At 38.8% G+C, this 17,101-nt stretch overlaps 1 protein-coding gene across 6 annotated transcripts in view; it reads left to right on the forward strand.

The window, feature by feature from the left end:
- The window catches only part of CYLD (CYLD lysine 63 deubiquitinase), a 63,823-nt gene that overhangs the window by 31,876 nt on the left and 14,846 nt on the right, over nt 1-17,101 (forward strand). For 5 of the 6 annotated variants that reach the window (XM_011218425.3, XM_034639421.1, XM_011218427.3 and 2 more), the window contains 5 exons: nt 4,207-4,305; nt 5,828-5,944; nt 13,988-14,367; nt 15,242-15,407; nt 16,528-16,669. In XM_011218425.3, coding sequence (XP_011216727.1) covers nt 4,207-4,305; nt 5,828-5,944; nt 13,988-14,367; nt 15,242-15,407; nt 16,528-16,669 — 904 coding nt within the window. The remainder of the gene's footprint in view (nt 1-4,206; nt 4,306-5,827; nt 5,945-13,987; nt 14,368-15,241; nt 15,408-16,527; nt 16,670-17,101) is intronic. The other variant, XM_011218428.3, reaches the window with a different exon arrangement.

The following is a 17,101-nucleotide window of genomic DNA, read 5'->3' on the forward strand; positions in this document are numbered from 1 at the left end:
TCTACTTTCCTACAACTTCACGCATTGAGTCTAGTTCGGAGCTGGTGATGAAGAGAGGACAAATCCAGCTCCTCTTCCTTACAACAACCTTAGGTATTCAAAGCTGGTGTCTTTGGGGCCTTCATCTTCTGTTCTCCATCCTAAAAAGTTTGAGTCATTTTAGCCATTTTCTTGTGGCATGATTTCCAGATACTCTGAATAAGACCTGGTTTGTTGAAGATGTTTTTTTACCCTTGGGCATCTAGAGGGAAATGGAATTCTGTAATCCATACGTGGGCTAATGGTTGCTGATGACAAAAAAATTGGCCAAAAATTTTGGGGACAGCTCTGTCACAGTCTGAATTATATTCCCAGTGACCATTGTAATGCCTTCCTTGCATTATGGATGAATGAATGCATTTATAAATCAATAAATTAAAAAATACTGAGCTTACTCTTGACTTAAATCCCCAATTTTGTTCATGGATACGTCTGCTTCTGATCTGTGCTTGTACAGTTGATTTGGAGGGCATCAGCTGGATTTTGCATTTGTCCCTGTGAAACTTTATGTCATCAGAGCTATCCAGTCTTCCAACATTTTCAGATCATTTTGGATACTAATTCTGTCCTTGCATGTTTCGTTTCTCTTTCTCAACACCATGCCATCTGTACTCATCTGACTACTTAAATGGATATATATTTTGCTCATATTCGTACAAAATATTCGTAAGATATTTTTTAAAAAGGTCACTTCCTGAAAGTAGAGTTGCTGGGTCCAAGGGTATGTGTATTTACATTCTGGCAGAGGATGCTAAATGGCCTTCCACAGAGATTGATTGTCAGTCTGAATCACCTTGAATGTTGTCTGTATAGACAGGACTCCTGCTCATATGAGACAGAGCCCAAAAGAAGGTTAATTTGAAGCACTAGATCTGAGTATGCAACCCCAATGTCATCTGATGGGACCTTCCAGCTTTTTTTCCCCCACAAGTTTTCATGTAAAATAGTCTAAAATATAAGGAAAACATGTATTTTGATCAGCAATCCTGCCTTGTAGACATCTTTGTGCAGTTGCTCTGTGTAGTATGTTGGTACTGGGTTTTTTAATACCTCATTTTACTCAAGTAAACTTTTATTTTTGCTAGTAGCTTTCTCTGTGGATATTAAATGCTCATTTGGGCCTGAATTATGCTCTTGTGGCTGATGATGTTAAGCAGTACATCAATTAAGTGATTTTTCTCAATTTAATGGGTCATTCAAATTCACAGACATTTCTTGTGGTTTGATTGTTATTGTTCACTAGTTTACTGTCATGATTTTCAACCCAAGATTCTCCGAGAGATTTTTGTTTTTCTGATTAAATTAACAGGAGTGATGGATGAGCTGCTACTTTATAACTTTTTATTGAATTATAATTGATATCGAATATTATATTAGTTTCAGTTGTACAAGATAGTGATTCAGTGTTTTTATACATTACAGAAAAATGATTGCCATGGTCTCGTTACCATCTGTCACCCTACAAATTTATTACAATGTTATTGACTATATTCTCTATGCTGTACGTTACATCTCTACATCTCTGCGATTTCTTTCTTTTTTTTTTTTTTTTTATAACTGGAAGCTTGTACTTCTTAATGCTCTTTACCTGTTTTGTCTGCCCACTTCCCCCTTGCCCCGGCTACTGCCAGTTTGTTCTCTGTATCTAGGAGTCTGTTTCTCATTTGTTTTATTTGTTTTTTTAGATGCTGCATATAAGTGAAATCATATAATATTTGTCTTTCTGTGTCTAAGTTATTTAACTTAGCATAATACTGTCTAGGTCTATTCATATTTTTGCACACAGGGATTTCATTCTTTTTTATGGCTGCATAATATTCGTGTGTGTGTGTGTGTAACACGTTTTCTTTATCCTTTCATCTGTTGGTGGACACTTAGGTTGCTTCTGTATCTTGGCTATTGTAGGGATACATGTATATACTTTCATCATTTTGAGTGTAGTCCTGCTGTATATATAATGGATACTCTTCATCTCGTTTCTTTTATTCAACCCAGTGTCCATGTTGTGTATATCAGTAGTTTATTCTTTTTTTTATTACTATGTAGTATTCTACTGTATGAACGGATTACAGTTTGTTTATTTTGCTTAGAATGGATTATTTCAGTGTTCGGTTATTCCGACTGAGGCTGCTCTGCACACTTGTGTACATGCCATTTGGTGGACATATCACGCCATCTCTTTTAATATTTCTTAAGCCAGAATTGTTTTACTCTCACAACATTGTCTGCTGGATTGATTCCTTGTTTACTTTCCCATACTGGGCTCGCTTTGGCATCACATACACTTTCCCACACGTACCTCTTCCTGAGATGGTAATCTCTCAAAATTCATAAGGTAGAAGGCTTTGGTTTTGGATCATGAGCATAGTAGTGACAAAGAAACAGTATTTGGTATGTCATTGCTGGAGGGCAAGTTAGATGTGGCACGTGACCCTTCATCGGCAGAGAATTCTGTGGAAATATCTATTCCTCAAAATTGGTATTTGACATTGTCTCAGACAAAGTCTTTGGCAGAAGACAGCCACCGTTTACAACTCCAGTGCTGTGTTCCCAGTCTTTGGAGCCCTCCCCTAGTCACCAGCAGAACGGTCACCCGTGCTCATCCACGTGGCCCTCCGGTACTGCGAGGCTGCCTCGGTTAAGACCATTTGCTGCCTTCGTTATAATCACCACTAATTCCATCACAGGTGTAGGGTATCATAGGCATGTGCATATCTTTTGAACATGGACTCCGTGTAATTAGTTACAGTTAATAGTGGGAATTAGTTTTCTTTAGTCAATTTATATGCTATCATTTGGGAACTTCTGCCAGTGACTGAGAAATTTTACCTCCCACAGTAGCTCTCATATAGACTTGGAGACACTTGAATGGCATCATCATCAAAGTATTAGTAAATAGCTTTTACTATATCACTTGGTTGAGCTCATGGCTATTTAGTATAATTTTTGAATTAAAATAATTTTTCATTTGATCATATTCTGACACATTTAAGATACAGTTTAACACTGAAATCTTTTCCCCCTCCAACCATGATTTATATTCGTTACCAAACATGATGTATATATAATTCATCAGTATTTTTTCCTTCTTCTAAAAAAGTGGCCTTTTCTTTGTGTTTAAAATATAAAAATTTTCCTTTTTTTTTCTTTCTGTTCTCAAAAATCTACTGTGGGTGCTATCATTTTTGCTGATACACAGCTTTATCAGGTATGATTCTTAAGTGTCATATTGGACTTTATAGATACGTTGTTGAAAGTTCCGGGGAAAAACTTTCCAGATTGACTTTCTACATTTGCTTGATCAGTTTTTGTGAATAGCTTATGAAAATTATTGGCCTTTAAGGTATACAGTGGTCTATGTATCGAAAACAGCTTTGCCAAATTTATTACACCTATATTCCAAAAAGAAGTTTTGAGTTTTTTCTTCAAAAATGTTGATCTTTTTCTCTGGTTTTCTTCACCAATTGATCTGTGTATAGTTCTCTGCATTTTCCCTGTTTATACGTGTACACGTGTGGATGCTTGTCAGTGTTATTTTTAACATACATGATTTTTCAAACTGCTACATATTTCTAACCAGATTTTTTCCAAACTGTGTCCCATGAAATACATTAATCTGAGATGCTAAGGAGAATGGGACAAAAAATATTATAAAATGTTTACTATATCCCTCTTTGAGAGAGTCACAATGCACATTAACATAGGAGAGGATCTGGTGTTAGGCAGTAAAGAAAGTTGTGTGCTTTGTTGATCTCAGCATCTTCTAGAAATATTTGAGCGTAGAACACTTCATAACACCCTGGATGTTCTGAGGATACCCACTGGGGAACTCTTGCAAAAGACCGAGTGGTGTTTTCTCTGTAGTGTTTTAACACATCAAATAGTATTGACTAAAAGTGATTAAATTTTCAAGAAGTTAGGACACTTAGGTGAATTGTATCTGGGTTGTATTTTCTTATAGAAATTACATTTTGAAATACGGCATTGATTTTTTTTTTCCAGCATACCCTCTTTCAATACTTGAGTTGACTGTAAAAATTTGTAAAACTGTGAAAATGCTGCTGTTTTGTAGGAAAGGGGTTTTTTTGGTTGCTGTTGTCATTGCTCGATTGTTTCTCTTCCGTAAGAATTTGTTTTTATCCTTAAAAAATATGTTTACTGTTTCAGATAGCGTGACACAGGAAAGGAGGCCTCCCAAACTTGCCTTTATGTCAAGAGGTGTTGGGGACAAAGGTTCATCCAGTCATAATAAACCAAAGGCCACAGGTATGGGTCAGGAGACTTATAGTTCTTAGATATTTACATGGTATCTGATTTGCCATAGCACTGAAAGAAGGTTGAAAGGTTTTACTCAATGCATATATAGGTTTTCTTTTTCCAGACATTTTTAGTATTTCACTAAAAATTATTTATAGATGCTCTTGCATAAGCCAAGAGTTCCCAACCTTTTTTAGCTGATGAACAGCTTTCTGTGAGGACCTGTGTCTTTTGTTGGTTTATATCAGCTGGTTTTTGGAGCCCCCTACTTGCAACATTTGTATGTAAAGTTTAGAGTTGCAACTGTACAAAATCACCTTATCTGGATAATGTTATAGAGGGTAAAGTATACAGAGAGTAATTATGTGGATTTTGCTAACAAAATATGGCACAAGATAAATTCCAAACTGCTAAGCAAAAATTTTTGTCTCTCTTCCAGAAACTCCCTCACAATGCATGTGGAATTCTTAGCTTTTTTTTCTTTAGCTTCCCCATATTTCATAGTTTTAAAGGATGGTAGTTATACAAGCTAAACAGCTCATTTAAAAAGCTGTAAGAATGTTTGTTAACTCAGATGTGCGTTAGGAGCAGACTATTTTTTCCTCAGTTATCTGGTGAACAAACCTACTTTGGGTCGTTTTAAAGGAAATTGTATTTTAAGAAGTGTTTTACGTGACTTTGGACCCTGGGAGACTTAGGATTAAGTAGGATACACAAGTAATATTTTTTATGTTAACTTATGGACCTAGATAGGCTCGCTCACACTTGTTATTCTCACTTAAATATAAATAGCCTACAGATTTTCTGAAGACATGGGCGTTACTTGTGTTGTAGCAGATCTTAGTTATAAGCATAAAATAGAGAGCTATCAGCTTTAAATTGAAAAAAAAAAAAAACCACCAGATTTTGTATAGGTTCTAGAAACCCCCTGCTCTCACCTACAGCGTGTCCTCTCAGTACTGAGGCAGGGTAAGGTCTTGAAATGTCTGTGACAGGAAAAAAATCATACTGCTTCATGTTTTCAAAGCATGAAAACATGAAGCAAGGAATTTGATGACCAAGAATTCCAAAGTGTTTAAATTTTTTAAACTTAATTGGTGCTCTGATTTATGTATACAACATTTGAAGATTCCCTGCTTCTGAAAGGAACGGTCTCAAAACAACAGGTTAAATTCGGGAGCCAACAGGTTCATCACATGAAATTGGGGAACGGTGATGTTGACACTTGGAAATAAGCCATAGTAGATGAAATAATTTTTAAGAGCATTTTGTCTTAAAAACAAAACAAAACAAAACAAAACAGACTTTTCTTTTAACTTCCTCCTGTTCCCCTCCTCTATTGATTCTTGGGTGGAAGAATTTTTTGACATTGCCAAAATGGTTGAAAATGCTAATAAAATACATTGTGTTTGTATACATCTCTTGCTTTCTTAAGCAGTTGTTAACACTGTATGCATGTTAATTTCTCTGAGGGAAACGCTTTTGCACCATATTGACTTTATTTTTAAAAGGAACTTTTCTTGATCCATAGGATCTACCTCAGACCCTGGAAATAGAAACAGATCTGAATTCTTTTATACTTTAAATGGATCTTCTGTTGACTCACAACCACAATCCAAATCAAAAAACACATGGTACATTGATGAAGGTAATCCATAATTTTAGTGTCTTTTATAATGATCCTCTCCTTTTCGATCATCAGGGGGGAAAAAGGCTTTTTCACCAGTATATCTCATTTTTGGAAACAGAATCAGTAGGCCATTCTTTAATAATATGGCTGAACTAAAATATCGCGTATAATTTGAACTGCACTCCCGTTAAGATGAGTACAACATTCAGAAAATGTATTAGTAGCTCGTTTTCTTTCCTTAGCTGATTTTCAGGTTAGATCTCTAGAATCAGTTGAATCGTTTAAAGTCTTTCCTGTCTGGGTCTTTCTTTACCTCTTTAAAACGCTCCCTTTTTACCTTTCTTTGGGTCAGGGACATTATTTTCTTCTGGTTTATTATTTTCTTTGTTCATCCCTTCAGTAAATATTTATTGAGTGCTTACTATGTGCCAGACACTCATCTAGGCACAGAGGTTACAAAGGTGAGCCAAAAATAGACAGCATCCTTGCCCATTCTGAATTTATGATCAAGTTATTAAAACAGACATTAATCAGACCATCACAGAAACAGATCTAGAATTGCAATCATGGCGAGTGCAGCGAAGGCACGGGATGCTGGAGAGCATATTAAAGGTGGATTTTACTTACGGGGGCTCAGGGATGTTTTTCTGAGGAAGCAGCGTGAGCTTAAATTTACCAGAGGAGTGCGAGATATCACAGGGAACGCCTAAAAGAATCTTTTAGGCAGGGGGAATAGCATATGTAAAGGCCTCGTGGAAAAATGGATCTTGTGTTGCCAAGGACTAAAAAGAGCCAGACTAGCTAGAACAAAGAGAGAGGCAAAACATTTTATGAGAAAGGCTTACAGGCCTGGGCATGTGGGGCCTGGTGTGCCCTATTTAAAGGAAATGGGAGGCCGCTGAAGGATTTTCAGCAAGGGGTGACATGACCAAGTTTGCCTTTTGAAGATCATCCTGGCTGCACGGTGGACAGTGGATTGAAGCAGGGACCATGTGGATACGAGGGCACCATTGAAGGTTGTTGCAAGGCTCAGAAATAGATTATAGCAGCTAGGGCGAGACTTGTTGGGGGAAGGGATGGGAGGAGGTGGATGGTGTAGGAGATATTTAGGAAGTGAATTGATAAGACTCACAGATAGACTGAAAGCGAGAGCTGAGGAAGAAAGAGGTATCAGTGATACTCCAAGTTTTCTGGCTTGTATACTTCAACAATTGTAGAGGAAGGTGATGAATTTGATTTTGAATATGTTGAGCTCCAGGGGCCTTTTGAACTTCCCAGAGGTGATTTGCCAAATAGACAGTTGGATATACAGGTGTGGAGCTTAGAAGAGAGTTAAGAGCTGGAGAAGTACGTTTGCAAGTTGCCCCCACATATTTGGTTATTAAAGTCCTGTGAATAATAGCACCTCAGTTGAGAGTGAAGGAGATGGAGGGTGAAGGATAAGACTGAGCCCTGAGGAACTTAGCGGCTGGGAGACAGAGGAGACAGAGAAAAAGCAACAGGAGGGAGGTGAGGAAAACCAGGAGGTTGTTGGGTCAAGAAGCTGAGGAGCTAGTGGACAGCAGTGTTGAATGCTCCTGGGAGGGCAAGTAAGATGAAGACCACGTGATTAACCTGCTGGATTTAGCCATTGGAAGCCATCAGTGACCTCAGCTGGTTATGCTTTTGTGGAGTGAGGAAATGGAGACATGAGTCCACTTGGCTAAAATGGAAGTTGGGGCTTCATCCTGGACTTCTCTCTCTCATTACTCGCATCCAGTCGTCACCCACCAGGTTTTCTGGCATTCCTCCTCTTCAGTATCACTAGAATCTTTCCCATCTTCTTCATTTCTGCAACCACTGCCTTAGTTCCAATCCTTTGTTGCTGTCTAGTTAATATAATGGCCTTCCAGCTGGTTCGTCTGCCTCAGCCTTGTTCCTTCTGAATTTGCTCTGAACAATAATAACCGCCCTCACCATCGTCTTTATCATCGCCACCATCATCACTGTGGCTGACGCTTCTCGACAGCTTACTGCACCAGGCACTGTGTTACACACTTTATATGCATTACTTTGTCCTCATAGCAACTTTATGAGGTGTAGATATTTTTACTTCTTCTTTTGTTACAGTGGTTAAATACCTTGCCCAAGGCCACACAGCTAGTACGAGTGCTGCCAGTATTTCAACCCAAGTCTCCTTAACACCGGAGCTGCCTCTTTTGATCACTACACTGTGTTTCTCTTCACATTACTCTCGGGTTGATTTTTCTGAAGATTTATCCTCTCGTGTCTCTTTTTTGCTGTATATCTATTAATTTTCTCCTAGCCCTTAAAGATAAAAATCCAGATTCCTTACTTTGGCCTGCTGGACTGTTTTACGGTATGGCTTCTTACGTGTCTCTGTCATTTGTCCTGGATTCCTGCTCTAGCCATGCTTGGAGTGGGGCCATTTTGGAACGTGCCATACTTTTCTCTTTTCTTGGCGCCTGTTGTTCCTCTTGCCTGGAAATCCTTCTTCCTGTTCCTCCCACTCTATGCTCAGGCTTACTTCTATCCATCTGTTCAATCTCAGCTTGGGTATTATTTTCTCCTGGAAGCCTTTCCTGTCTCTCCTGGGTTAGGTGAGGTGCCATCATAATTGTTTGTCGCCTGTCTCTTCTGCCAAACTGGAGTTCCGAGTGCCTCGCACAGGGCTTGGCATGGAGTACATTTAGTAATTGTTTGCAAATTAAATCAAAATAAGAATTGAAGAGTACTGTAGAACTCTGTAGTGACTTTTTAGCTATCGTATGGATTATTTATATTATACATAAACAAACGTAACAGTCCAAGTCTGCTGTTATATCACTTGGGCTCAGATACTCACTTGGGCTTCGATACTTAACATATTCCCTTAGATACTCATAGGAAATGATTTGAGTGAGCTCTCTGATTTCGCCTTCTCTGTGCCTTCATTTCTACTTGGGTAGGGTATTGTGAAGATAGGCAGGCACAGGGCCTCATCCCCCAAAATTCTTCCTAGTCATAGAGCTAGGATGATGCCTCTCCAGGAAGTTCTGTCTCCCAGTAGACAATTTCTGTTAAGTTTTGGCCCATGTGTTAGCAGTTATCAGGTCTCTCAAATATCTTGGGAGTGCTGAGACAGCAAGGGCCCAGCAGGGTCCTGTGGTGAGTCACAGCCCTCCTGGCTTCTGCACGTGCACGGGGACTGTCCACGGTGGTTATGGCGCAGCCCCACTTTCTCCCCCTGTTGTTACTGGGTAGCTTTGGGAATGCTTTTCCTATGAGCTGCTTTCTTTCTAAGGAAAGGAAACTAATAAAACCGTGGGTTTGTCATAACCTAGGTGACATTAATTCTCTAAGTTTATGCTATGATTTTATTCTTACACACAGTTTCTGTAGTGTGGTAAAATATTTTTAACTTCTTGATTCTAGTCTAATGTTGTATACTAAGTGTATGTAAGAATGTGGACCCTAAAGGGGATATATAAAGTCATGAAATCTGTGTGGAGTAGGCCTTCATCCTTAAATTAGAAAACAGAAGTAATTCAGTGTAAAAGAACATTTCTTTTTTATCATTAATTTCACTTACATATTTAAAATGTTTTTTATTCCCACAACATTTGATTTGTGTATTCACTTTTTTCTTAAATGTCAAGCATTTTCTTGTGTTAGTGGCTATACCAAGTGCTGTGGATTCAACCATGAAGCCTCATGAAAAACGATGAAAAAGACTAACAGAATTCCTGTTTTTTATGGAGCTTATATTCCGGTTGGCATGGCTGACAGTAAATATATAGACAGACAAGGTAGTAATCGGTGGTGACATGTGCAGTGAAAGAAATGAACAAGGTGTGGCAGCATCCGGTGGGAAGCCAGCCACCGCAGAGTGTGGTGGAGGGCTCTCTTTGAGGAAAGGCTATTTGGGTTGAGATCTGGATGACGTGAGTGAACCCGTCAGAGAAGGAGCTTGGGAAGAACATTCTGGGCAGAGGAGATAGGAAAGGCAAAGGCCTGAGGTGACAAAGAGTATTTGAGGAGCAGGAGGTAGGCTGGAGTGGCTGCAGCGTGGGAAGCAAGGAAAATAGGTGTGTAAAAGGAATTTGGTTAGGTAGGTGGGAGCTAGATCATACAGGACCTTGTAGATCTCGGTGAGAAATTTAATATTTATTATAAGAGCACTGGAAAGCCATTGGAAGTTTTTAAGCAGGAGAATGGTAGAAGATCATGTAAGATCTTTAAATTTTAAAAAGATTTCTTAGAGTTGTAGGGTGAATAGTTTGGAGGGGGACAAGAAGAGGGTCAGACCAGGAAAGTGACTGGTTACAGGGTCAAAGATGATGGTGGCTTGAATTAGGGAGATAATAGGGGTGAAGAGAAGAGGATGAATTTGAAATATATTTTGGAGATAGAACCAAATGCTTTATGGATTTGGGTTTTGGGCCTGAGGCATTGAGGGTTTGAGGAAGAAAAGAGTAACTTTTAAAATTCCTATGTTAAAGGGGCGCCTGGGTGGCTCAGTCGGTTAAGCATCTTCCTTTGGCTCAGGTCATGATCCCAGGGTCCTGGGATTGAGCCCCATGTCAGGCTCCCTGCTCTGTGGGGAGCCTGCTTCTCCCTCTCCCTCTGCTTGCTGCTCCCCCTGCTTGTGCTTACTCTCTCTGTCAAATAAATAAATAAATAAACAAATAAATAAATAAATAAATAAAATCTTTAAAAAAATAAAATTCCTGTGTTAAATATCATTACTAAAGAATCTTAAATGGGGAAGATATATAGAACAGTAAGGTACAAAATACAGTGAACACCCGTGTAATCGCTACTCACTTTAAGAAAAAAACCATTATCATTACCTTTGAAATTCCCCCTGGTGCGTCTTCCTAGAACCCTTCCCTTCACACTCTCCTCTGAGCTTCTGCCATCTTTAATTTAGTGTTATCATTCTCTTGGTTTTCATGATTGCCTCATAATATATCTAAACAGTATACTGTTGGTTGTGTATGTTTCTGAGCTTCATATAAAGGAATCAGACTGCTGATTGTATGTCTGCTGTAATTTCCCCTCAATATTATGTCCCAAAGATTCACCGCAGTAGTAGCATATGATTATAAATTATATGTGTTCATTGCTTTATAGCATGCCATTCCATTTCATTCCATTGCTGTGAGATGTCTAAATATACCACAGTATACGTCCCCAATCGACCACTGATGGACATTGGAATTGTTTTATTTTTCTGCTGTTATTAACAGCTCCGCTGTTAACGATCTTACGCGAGTCTACACTGTATACCTAGAAATGGATTCACTGGGTCATGTCATATGCACATCTTTCCTTTACTGAATCATGCCACACTGTTCCCAGAGTAGTTGTACGAGTTTACACTCCCATAAGCATTGTGTGAGGGTATCTGTCATTTGTTCTTTATCCTGACCAACAGCTAATATCTAAGACCTTGCACTCTTGAAATGATATCTCATGTTGCTTTTGACTTTTTTAAATCTACTTACTATAAGTGAGGGCAAGAATCTTTTCACTTGTGTTTGGTGATTTGGGTATCTTCTTCTGAGTTGCCTTTCAAGCCCTTTGTCCATTTTTTCCTAGGTTTTTTGTTTTTTTTTGTTTTTGTCTTTTTTATATTGATTTACAGGCTTTTGTCCAGTTTTAATCCTTTGTCAGAAATATGTATTATAAATGTTTTCTTCTTGTTCAGCGCATATTCTCACTCTTGCTATGACCTTTTATGACCAAGTAGCTCAATTTTAATGCCGTATTTGTCAGTCTTTTCCGTTATGGCTAGTATACTTATGTTCAAGAAATTTCTCTTGGCCCTAAAATCATAAAGAACATTCTTCTATATTGTCTTCCAGAAGCTTATGGTCTTGCCTTTCCCATTTGTCTTTAAACCACCCAGAAGTGATTTTTGTGTAAAGCGTGCAGTACAAGTTCAATTTAATTTTTTTTAACATTCCGATAACTGATGATCTCAGTATTATTATTTATCGAGCAGCTCATTCTCCACCCTGTGATCTGCAGTGCCTGCCTGGCAGCTGTATTCTCTTAAGGAAATAGCTTTGGCTTTGGTTCTCTTTTTCTACGTTTGTTTTCTCTTAAATTATTTTCTGCTTTTGTAAATTTATCTGGTTTTGATTCTCTGTGCTGTATGTTTGTCTTCTCTTTCATTAATTTCTGTTTTGTATTTACTCTTTCCTTTTGACTGTTTTTTGGTAGGTCAATCTGTTCTTCTAACTTCCTAAGTTGTATTCTGAGTATAGTTCATTAATACTCTTTTTTTTTCTAAAATAAATTATTAAGTCTATAAATTTCCTTTGTAAGTACAACTTGAGCTGTGTTCCACAAGCGTTTGTTGCTTCTTTCTCTCTTTTTTTTTTAATGTTTTTTTATTACATTATGTTAGTCACCATACAGTACATCCCTGGTTTCTGATGCAAGGTTTGATGATTCATTAGTTGCGTATAACACCCAGTGCACCATGCAATACGTGCCCTCTTTACTACCCATTACCAGTCTATCCCATTCCCCCACCTCCCTCCCCTCTGAGGCCCTCAGTTTGTTTCTCAGGGTCCATAGTCTCCCATGCTTCACTCCCCCTTCTGATTACCCCCCTTTCTTTATCCCTTTCTTCCCCTACCGATCTTCCTAGTTCTTATGTTCCATAGATGAGAGAAATCATATGATAATTGTCTTTCTCTGCCTGACTTATTTCACTTAGCATTATCTCCTCCAGCGCCATCCATGCAGCAAATGTTGAGAACTCGTTCTTTCTGATAGCTGAGTAATATTCCATTGTATATATGGACCACAGCTTCTTAATCCAGTCATCTGTTGAAGGGCATCTCGGTTCCTTCCACGCTTTAGCTATTGTGGACAATGCTGCTATGAACATTGGAGTGCATATGGCCCTTCTCTTCACTACGTCTGTATCTTTGGGGTAAATACCCAGTATTGTAATGGCTGGGTCATAGGGTAGCTCAATTTTTAACTTTTAAAGGGACCTCCACACTGTTTTCCACAGTGGCTGTACCAGCCTGCATTCCCACCAACAATGTAGGAGGGATCCCCTTTCTCTACATCCTCTCCAGCAATTGCTGTTTCCTGCCTTGTTGATTTTTGCCATTCTAACTGGCGTAAGTTGGTATCTTAGTGTGGCTTTGATTTGAATTTCCCTGATGGCTAACGATTTTGAACATTTTTTCATATGTCTGTTAGCTATTTGTATGTCCTCATTGGAAAAGTGTCTGTTCATATCCTCTGCCCATTTTATGATTTGTTTATTTGTTTCTCACGTATTGAGTTTGAGAAGTTCTTTGTAGATCTTGGATACCAGTCTTTTATCTGTAGCATCATTTGCAAATATATTCTCCCATTCCGTGGGCTGCCTCTTACTTTTTTTGATTGTTTCCTTGGCTGTGCAGAAGCTTTTTATCTTGATGTAGTCCCACATGTTCATTTTATCTTTTGTTTCTCTTGCCTTTGGAGATGTGTCATGAAAAAGGTTGCTTTGGCCGATGTTGTAGAGGTTGCTGCCTATGTTCTCCTCTAGGATTCTGATGGATTCCTATCTCACATCGAGGTCTTTCATCCATTTGGAGTTTATTTTTGTGTATGGTGTGAGAGAGTGGTCAAGTTTCTTTCTTTTGCATGTAGCTGTCCAATTTTCCCAGCACTGCTTCTTTCTCTTTTTTCTTTACTTTTAAAAATTTACATAATCATTTCTTTTTTGATCCTTTAGATATTTAGAAGCATCTTTCTAAATTTTTTGATATTTTTTGGGTACTGTTTTCTAACTTAATTGTATTACAGACAAAGAATAAACTAATACCAATCAATAATGGATTTTTTTGGTTTGAGCAATTGGGTGCCATTTACTGAGGTAAAAAAATCTGGAGGTGGGAGGAGAATCTAGAACACTGTTTGGAGAACTTAAGTGTGCAATGTTTACAAAATCCTTCTAGAGTCAAAAATGGGCAGTTGGAATAGATGTGTATATTAATTTTTAGAGATGTGGGCATGTTTAATATTCTTGAATACATTTCTCTAAATAAGAATAATTTTTTATAGTTGCTGAAGACCCTGCAAAGTCGCTTACAGAGATAGCTCCAGACTTTGGACACGCTTCACCACCACTGCAGCCTCCTTCCATGAACTCATTATCCACCGAGAACAGATTTCACTCTTTACCATTCAGTCTGACAAAGATGCCCAATACCAACGGAAGTATTGGCCACAGTCCACTGTCTCTGTCAGTTCAGTCCGTGATGGGAGAGCTAAACAATGCACCTGTCCAGGAGAGTCCACCCTTGGCCGTGACTTCTGGGAACTCACATGGTCTGGAAGTGGGCTCTCTGGCTGAGGTTAAAGAGAATCCTCCTTTCTATGGCGTAATCCGTTGGATTGGCCAGCCACCAGGACTCAACGAAGTGCTAGCTGGATTGGAACTGGTAATTTAATTTGACTTAAAAATTGCAGTTTTTCTCTGTCTGGAGTTTTGTGTAGTTTTTTTTCCCCTTTATGCTTTTTTGTCAAAATGTTTTGTCAAAAAAGGTGTCACTAGAGAAAAATTGTATTACCCTGTCACCTGACTTCTTTGCCACCCATGAAGCATCCGATCCACTTGTTCCCGATGTTAGTTGATCTATGTTCAAGTAACGAAAGCAGATTTTTAGACTAATGTGTTTAGGCTCATTATATTAAACAGAATACAGTAAGGAAAGCAACTCTGTTAACAGCTTTCTTTCTCTTCCCCAGTCTCCCTCCCCCAGTCAGTTCTAATATTTATATCATCAGTTTTAAGATTAATTGCCATTTTTAGAGATTTTTTGAGATCTTTATAGATGGAAAGATTTCCCATTTGGTGATTAGGAAAGCATATTGTTTGGCCTTTCATGATCTGCAATGGGTAATTTGAGTACATTTAACTTTTATTTATAAAATATATTTCTTAAAAAATTTGCATGCTCGTGAATGCTGCTTTTGGGGAGGGGGAAGTTGTTAAAATAGATCGCCTCTGTGCCTTGGTTTTAAACTTGTGGAAATGATACAGGAAAGTCAGTTAACCGGAAGGCTTAAGTATACACTCTGGAAGAAAATACATTGAGGGCTTCATGTTGGATTAAGGAATTAATTTCTTAAATGAGTAGTTGTGGGCTGAAGCCCTGGTGAGTCGATCCCTTTTTTCTGATGGAGTTCTCGGGGCAGGCGTGGTGATGGAATTCTGAGAAGGGGTGAGCCAGCAACAAATCTTAGAAACCTTCCTTCTTTGTATGCTATGTTGCAAGGTGCAGAGTAACACATACCGAAGCATTTCTTTTTCAGGAAGATGAATGTGCGGGCTGTACGGATGGAACCTTCAGGGGCACGCGGTACTTCACCTGTGCCCTGAAGAAGGCGCTGTTTGTTAAACTGAAGAGCTGCAGGCCGGACTCTAGGTTCGCGTCTCTGCAGCCAGTTTCCAATCAGATCGAACGCTGTAACTCTCTAGGTATTTGGATGCCTTTCATTTACTTACCAATCTGGAATGACTATGGTTCTGATCTCAGGCCATTTTGCAGTAGCAGGCAGTGACAGTGGTTAAATATATTTCTTGCCAGTGTTCATCGGGCTCGTAAATCAGTAAAAATTGCTACTTGGTGTATAAGAAAGTTACAGTTGTCCCAAGAAGGGACTTTGGAAAAAGTGTCAGGAAAAAAATGAGATTTGGAAAGTGAAAAATAGTAGGACTGATTTTTCTCTTCCTTTTGGTCGCCAGCATTTTTAAAAAATGTTTTAAAAACATTTTATATATGTATTTGACAGAGAGGGGGAGAGAGCAGAAGCAGGGGGAATGGCAGGCAGAACGAGAGGGAGAAGCAGGCTCCCAGCTGAGCAGGGACCCCGATGCAGGGCCCAATCCCAGGACCCTGGGATCATGACCTGAGCCGAAGGCAGACATTTAACTGACTGAGCCACCCAGATGCCCCAGTTGCCAACGTTTAATTTTTAAAAACACAGAGGTAGAAATTGAAATGGTGGCCTTCTTTTGGCACTAACTACCCTCTCTTGAAGTCAGGAGAAGGAGTCAGCATTATTATACGAAGTAGTTTTAGATTGATTGATAGAGGACAGATCCCCTCATTATTCATAACAGGCGACAGTTTCCTGATGCTGTCCCTTTCCAGTTTGAGTAGTAGCTGTGAAGCATCTTGACAGTTAAGCAGCTGTCAATAGGAAAGCCATCTTTGTGAAAAACACTTTTTATTGCACTTGAAGTAGTATTGTGGAGTGTTTTGTTTTCTTTTTCAGCGTGAAGGTGAAACATCTCGGGCAAATTATAAAATAGTTGGGGAACAAAATATTTTATTTGACAGATGCTTTTTGTGTGGTACTTAATACTCTAAAGTGTTTTTTAAATGGTGGAGGAAGAGAGATTGAAATGAACAATAGCATTGTTACGAGCCAAGCTGAAGAACAATGAACCCAAACCTACCTTTAACCTAGTTTTAAGTCATGAAACAAATTTTGCCTCAGAATACAAAAGTGTATTTTAAAATGAAGAAATATATGGGAGTACGTATTGTAATAGTTAAAAAGGGTACTTTGCATTTTCATTTTTATGTTTGCAGCATTTGGAGGCTACTTGAGTGAAGTGGTGGAAGAAAATACCCCACCCAAAATGGAAAAAGAAGGTTTAGAGATAATGATTGGAAAGAAGAAGGGTATCCAGGGTCATTACAATTCTTGTTACTTAGACTCAACCTTATTCTGGTAAGTTTCAAATTAATGCAACAGGGATTTAGTTCTATGGGGGCAGAGGCACGCGTGTGTGTATGCACGTGCGCGTGCATGCATGTTGCATGTGAGTGAAAGAAACTGCTTAACTGCCTTTGAGTAAAGAAACTGGTTGGCTGGGGCACAGGAAAGAAAGGGAGATTTACATTTCATTATACCCTTTGGAAGCTGCTGAACATGATCTCATGGGCTCATATCCAAAAAATTAATATAAAAATAATGCTGTGATTGAGGAGTAAGAGTGATAGTGTCACGGGGGGACAGATACTCTGATGGTGTCTGGGAAATCATGTGACTGAAGAGAATTAAGAGAATTTATTTCAAAGAATTACGTTCAGTAGAAGCACAGTTGCCCTCATATATGTAGTTTATTCCAAAATTGAGCAACTTAACATGGCGAGAAGTTTT

This window comes from Ailuropoda melanoleuca, chromosome 12 (assembly GCF_002007445.2).
Source record: "Ailuropoda melanoleuca isolate Jingjing chromosome 12, ASM200744v2, whole genome shotgun sequence".
NCBI classification, from domain to species: Eukaryota; Metazoa; Chordata; class Mammalia; order Carnivora; family Ursidae; genus Ailuropoda; species Ailuropoda melanoleuca.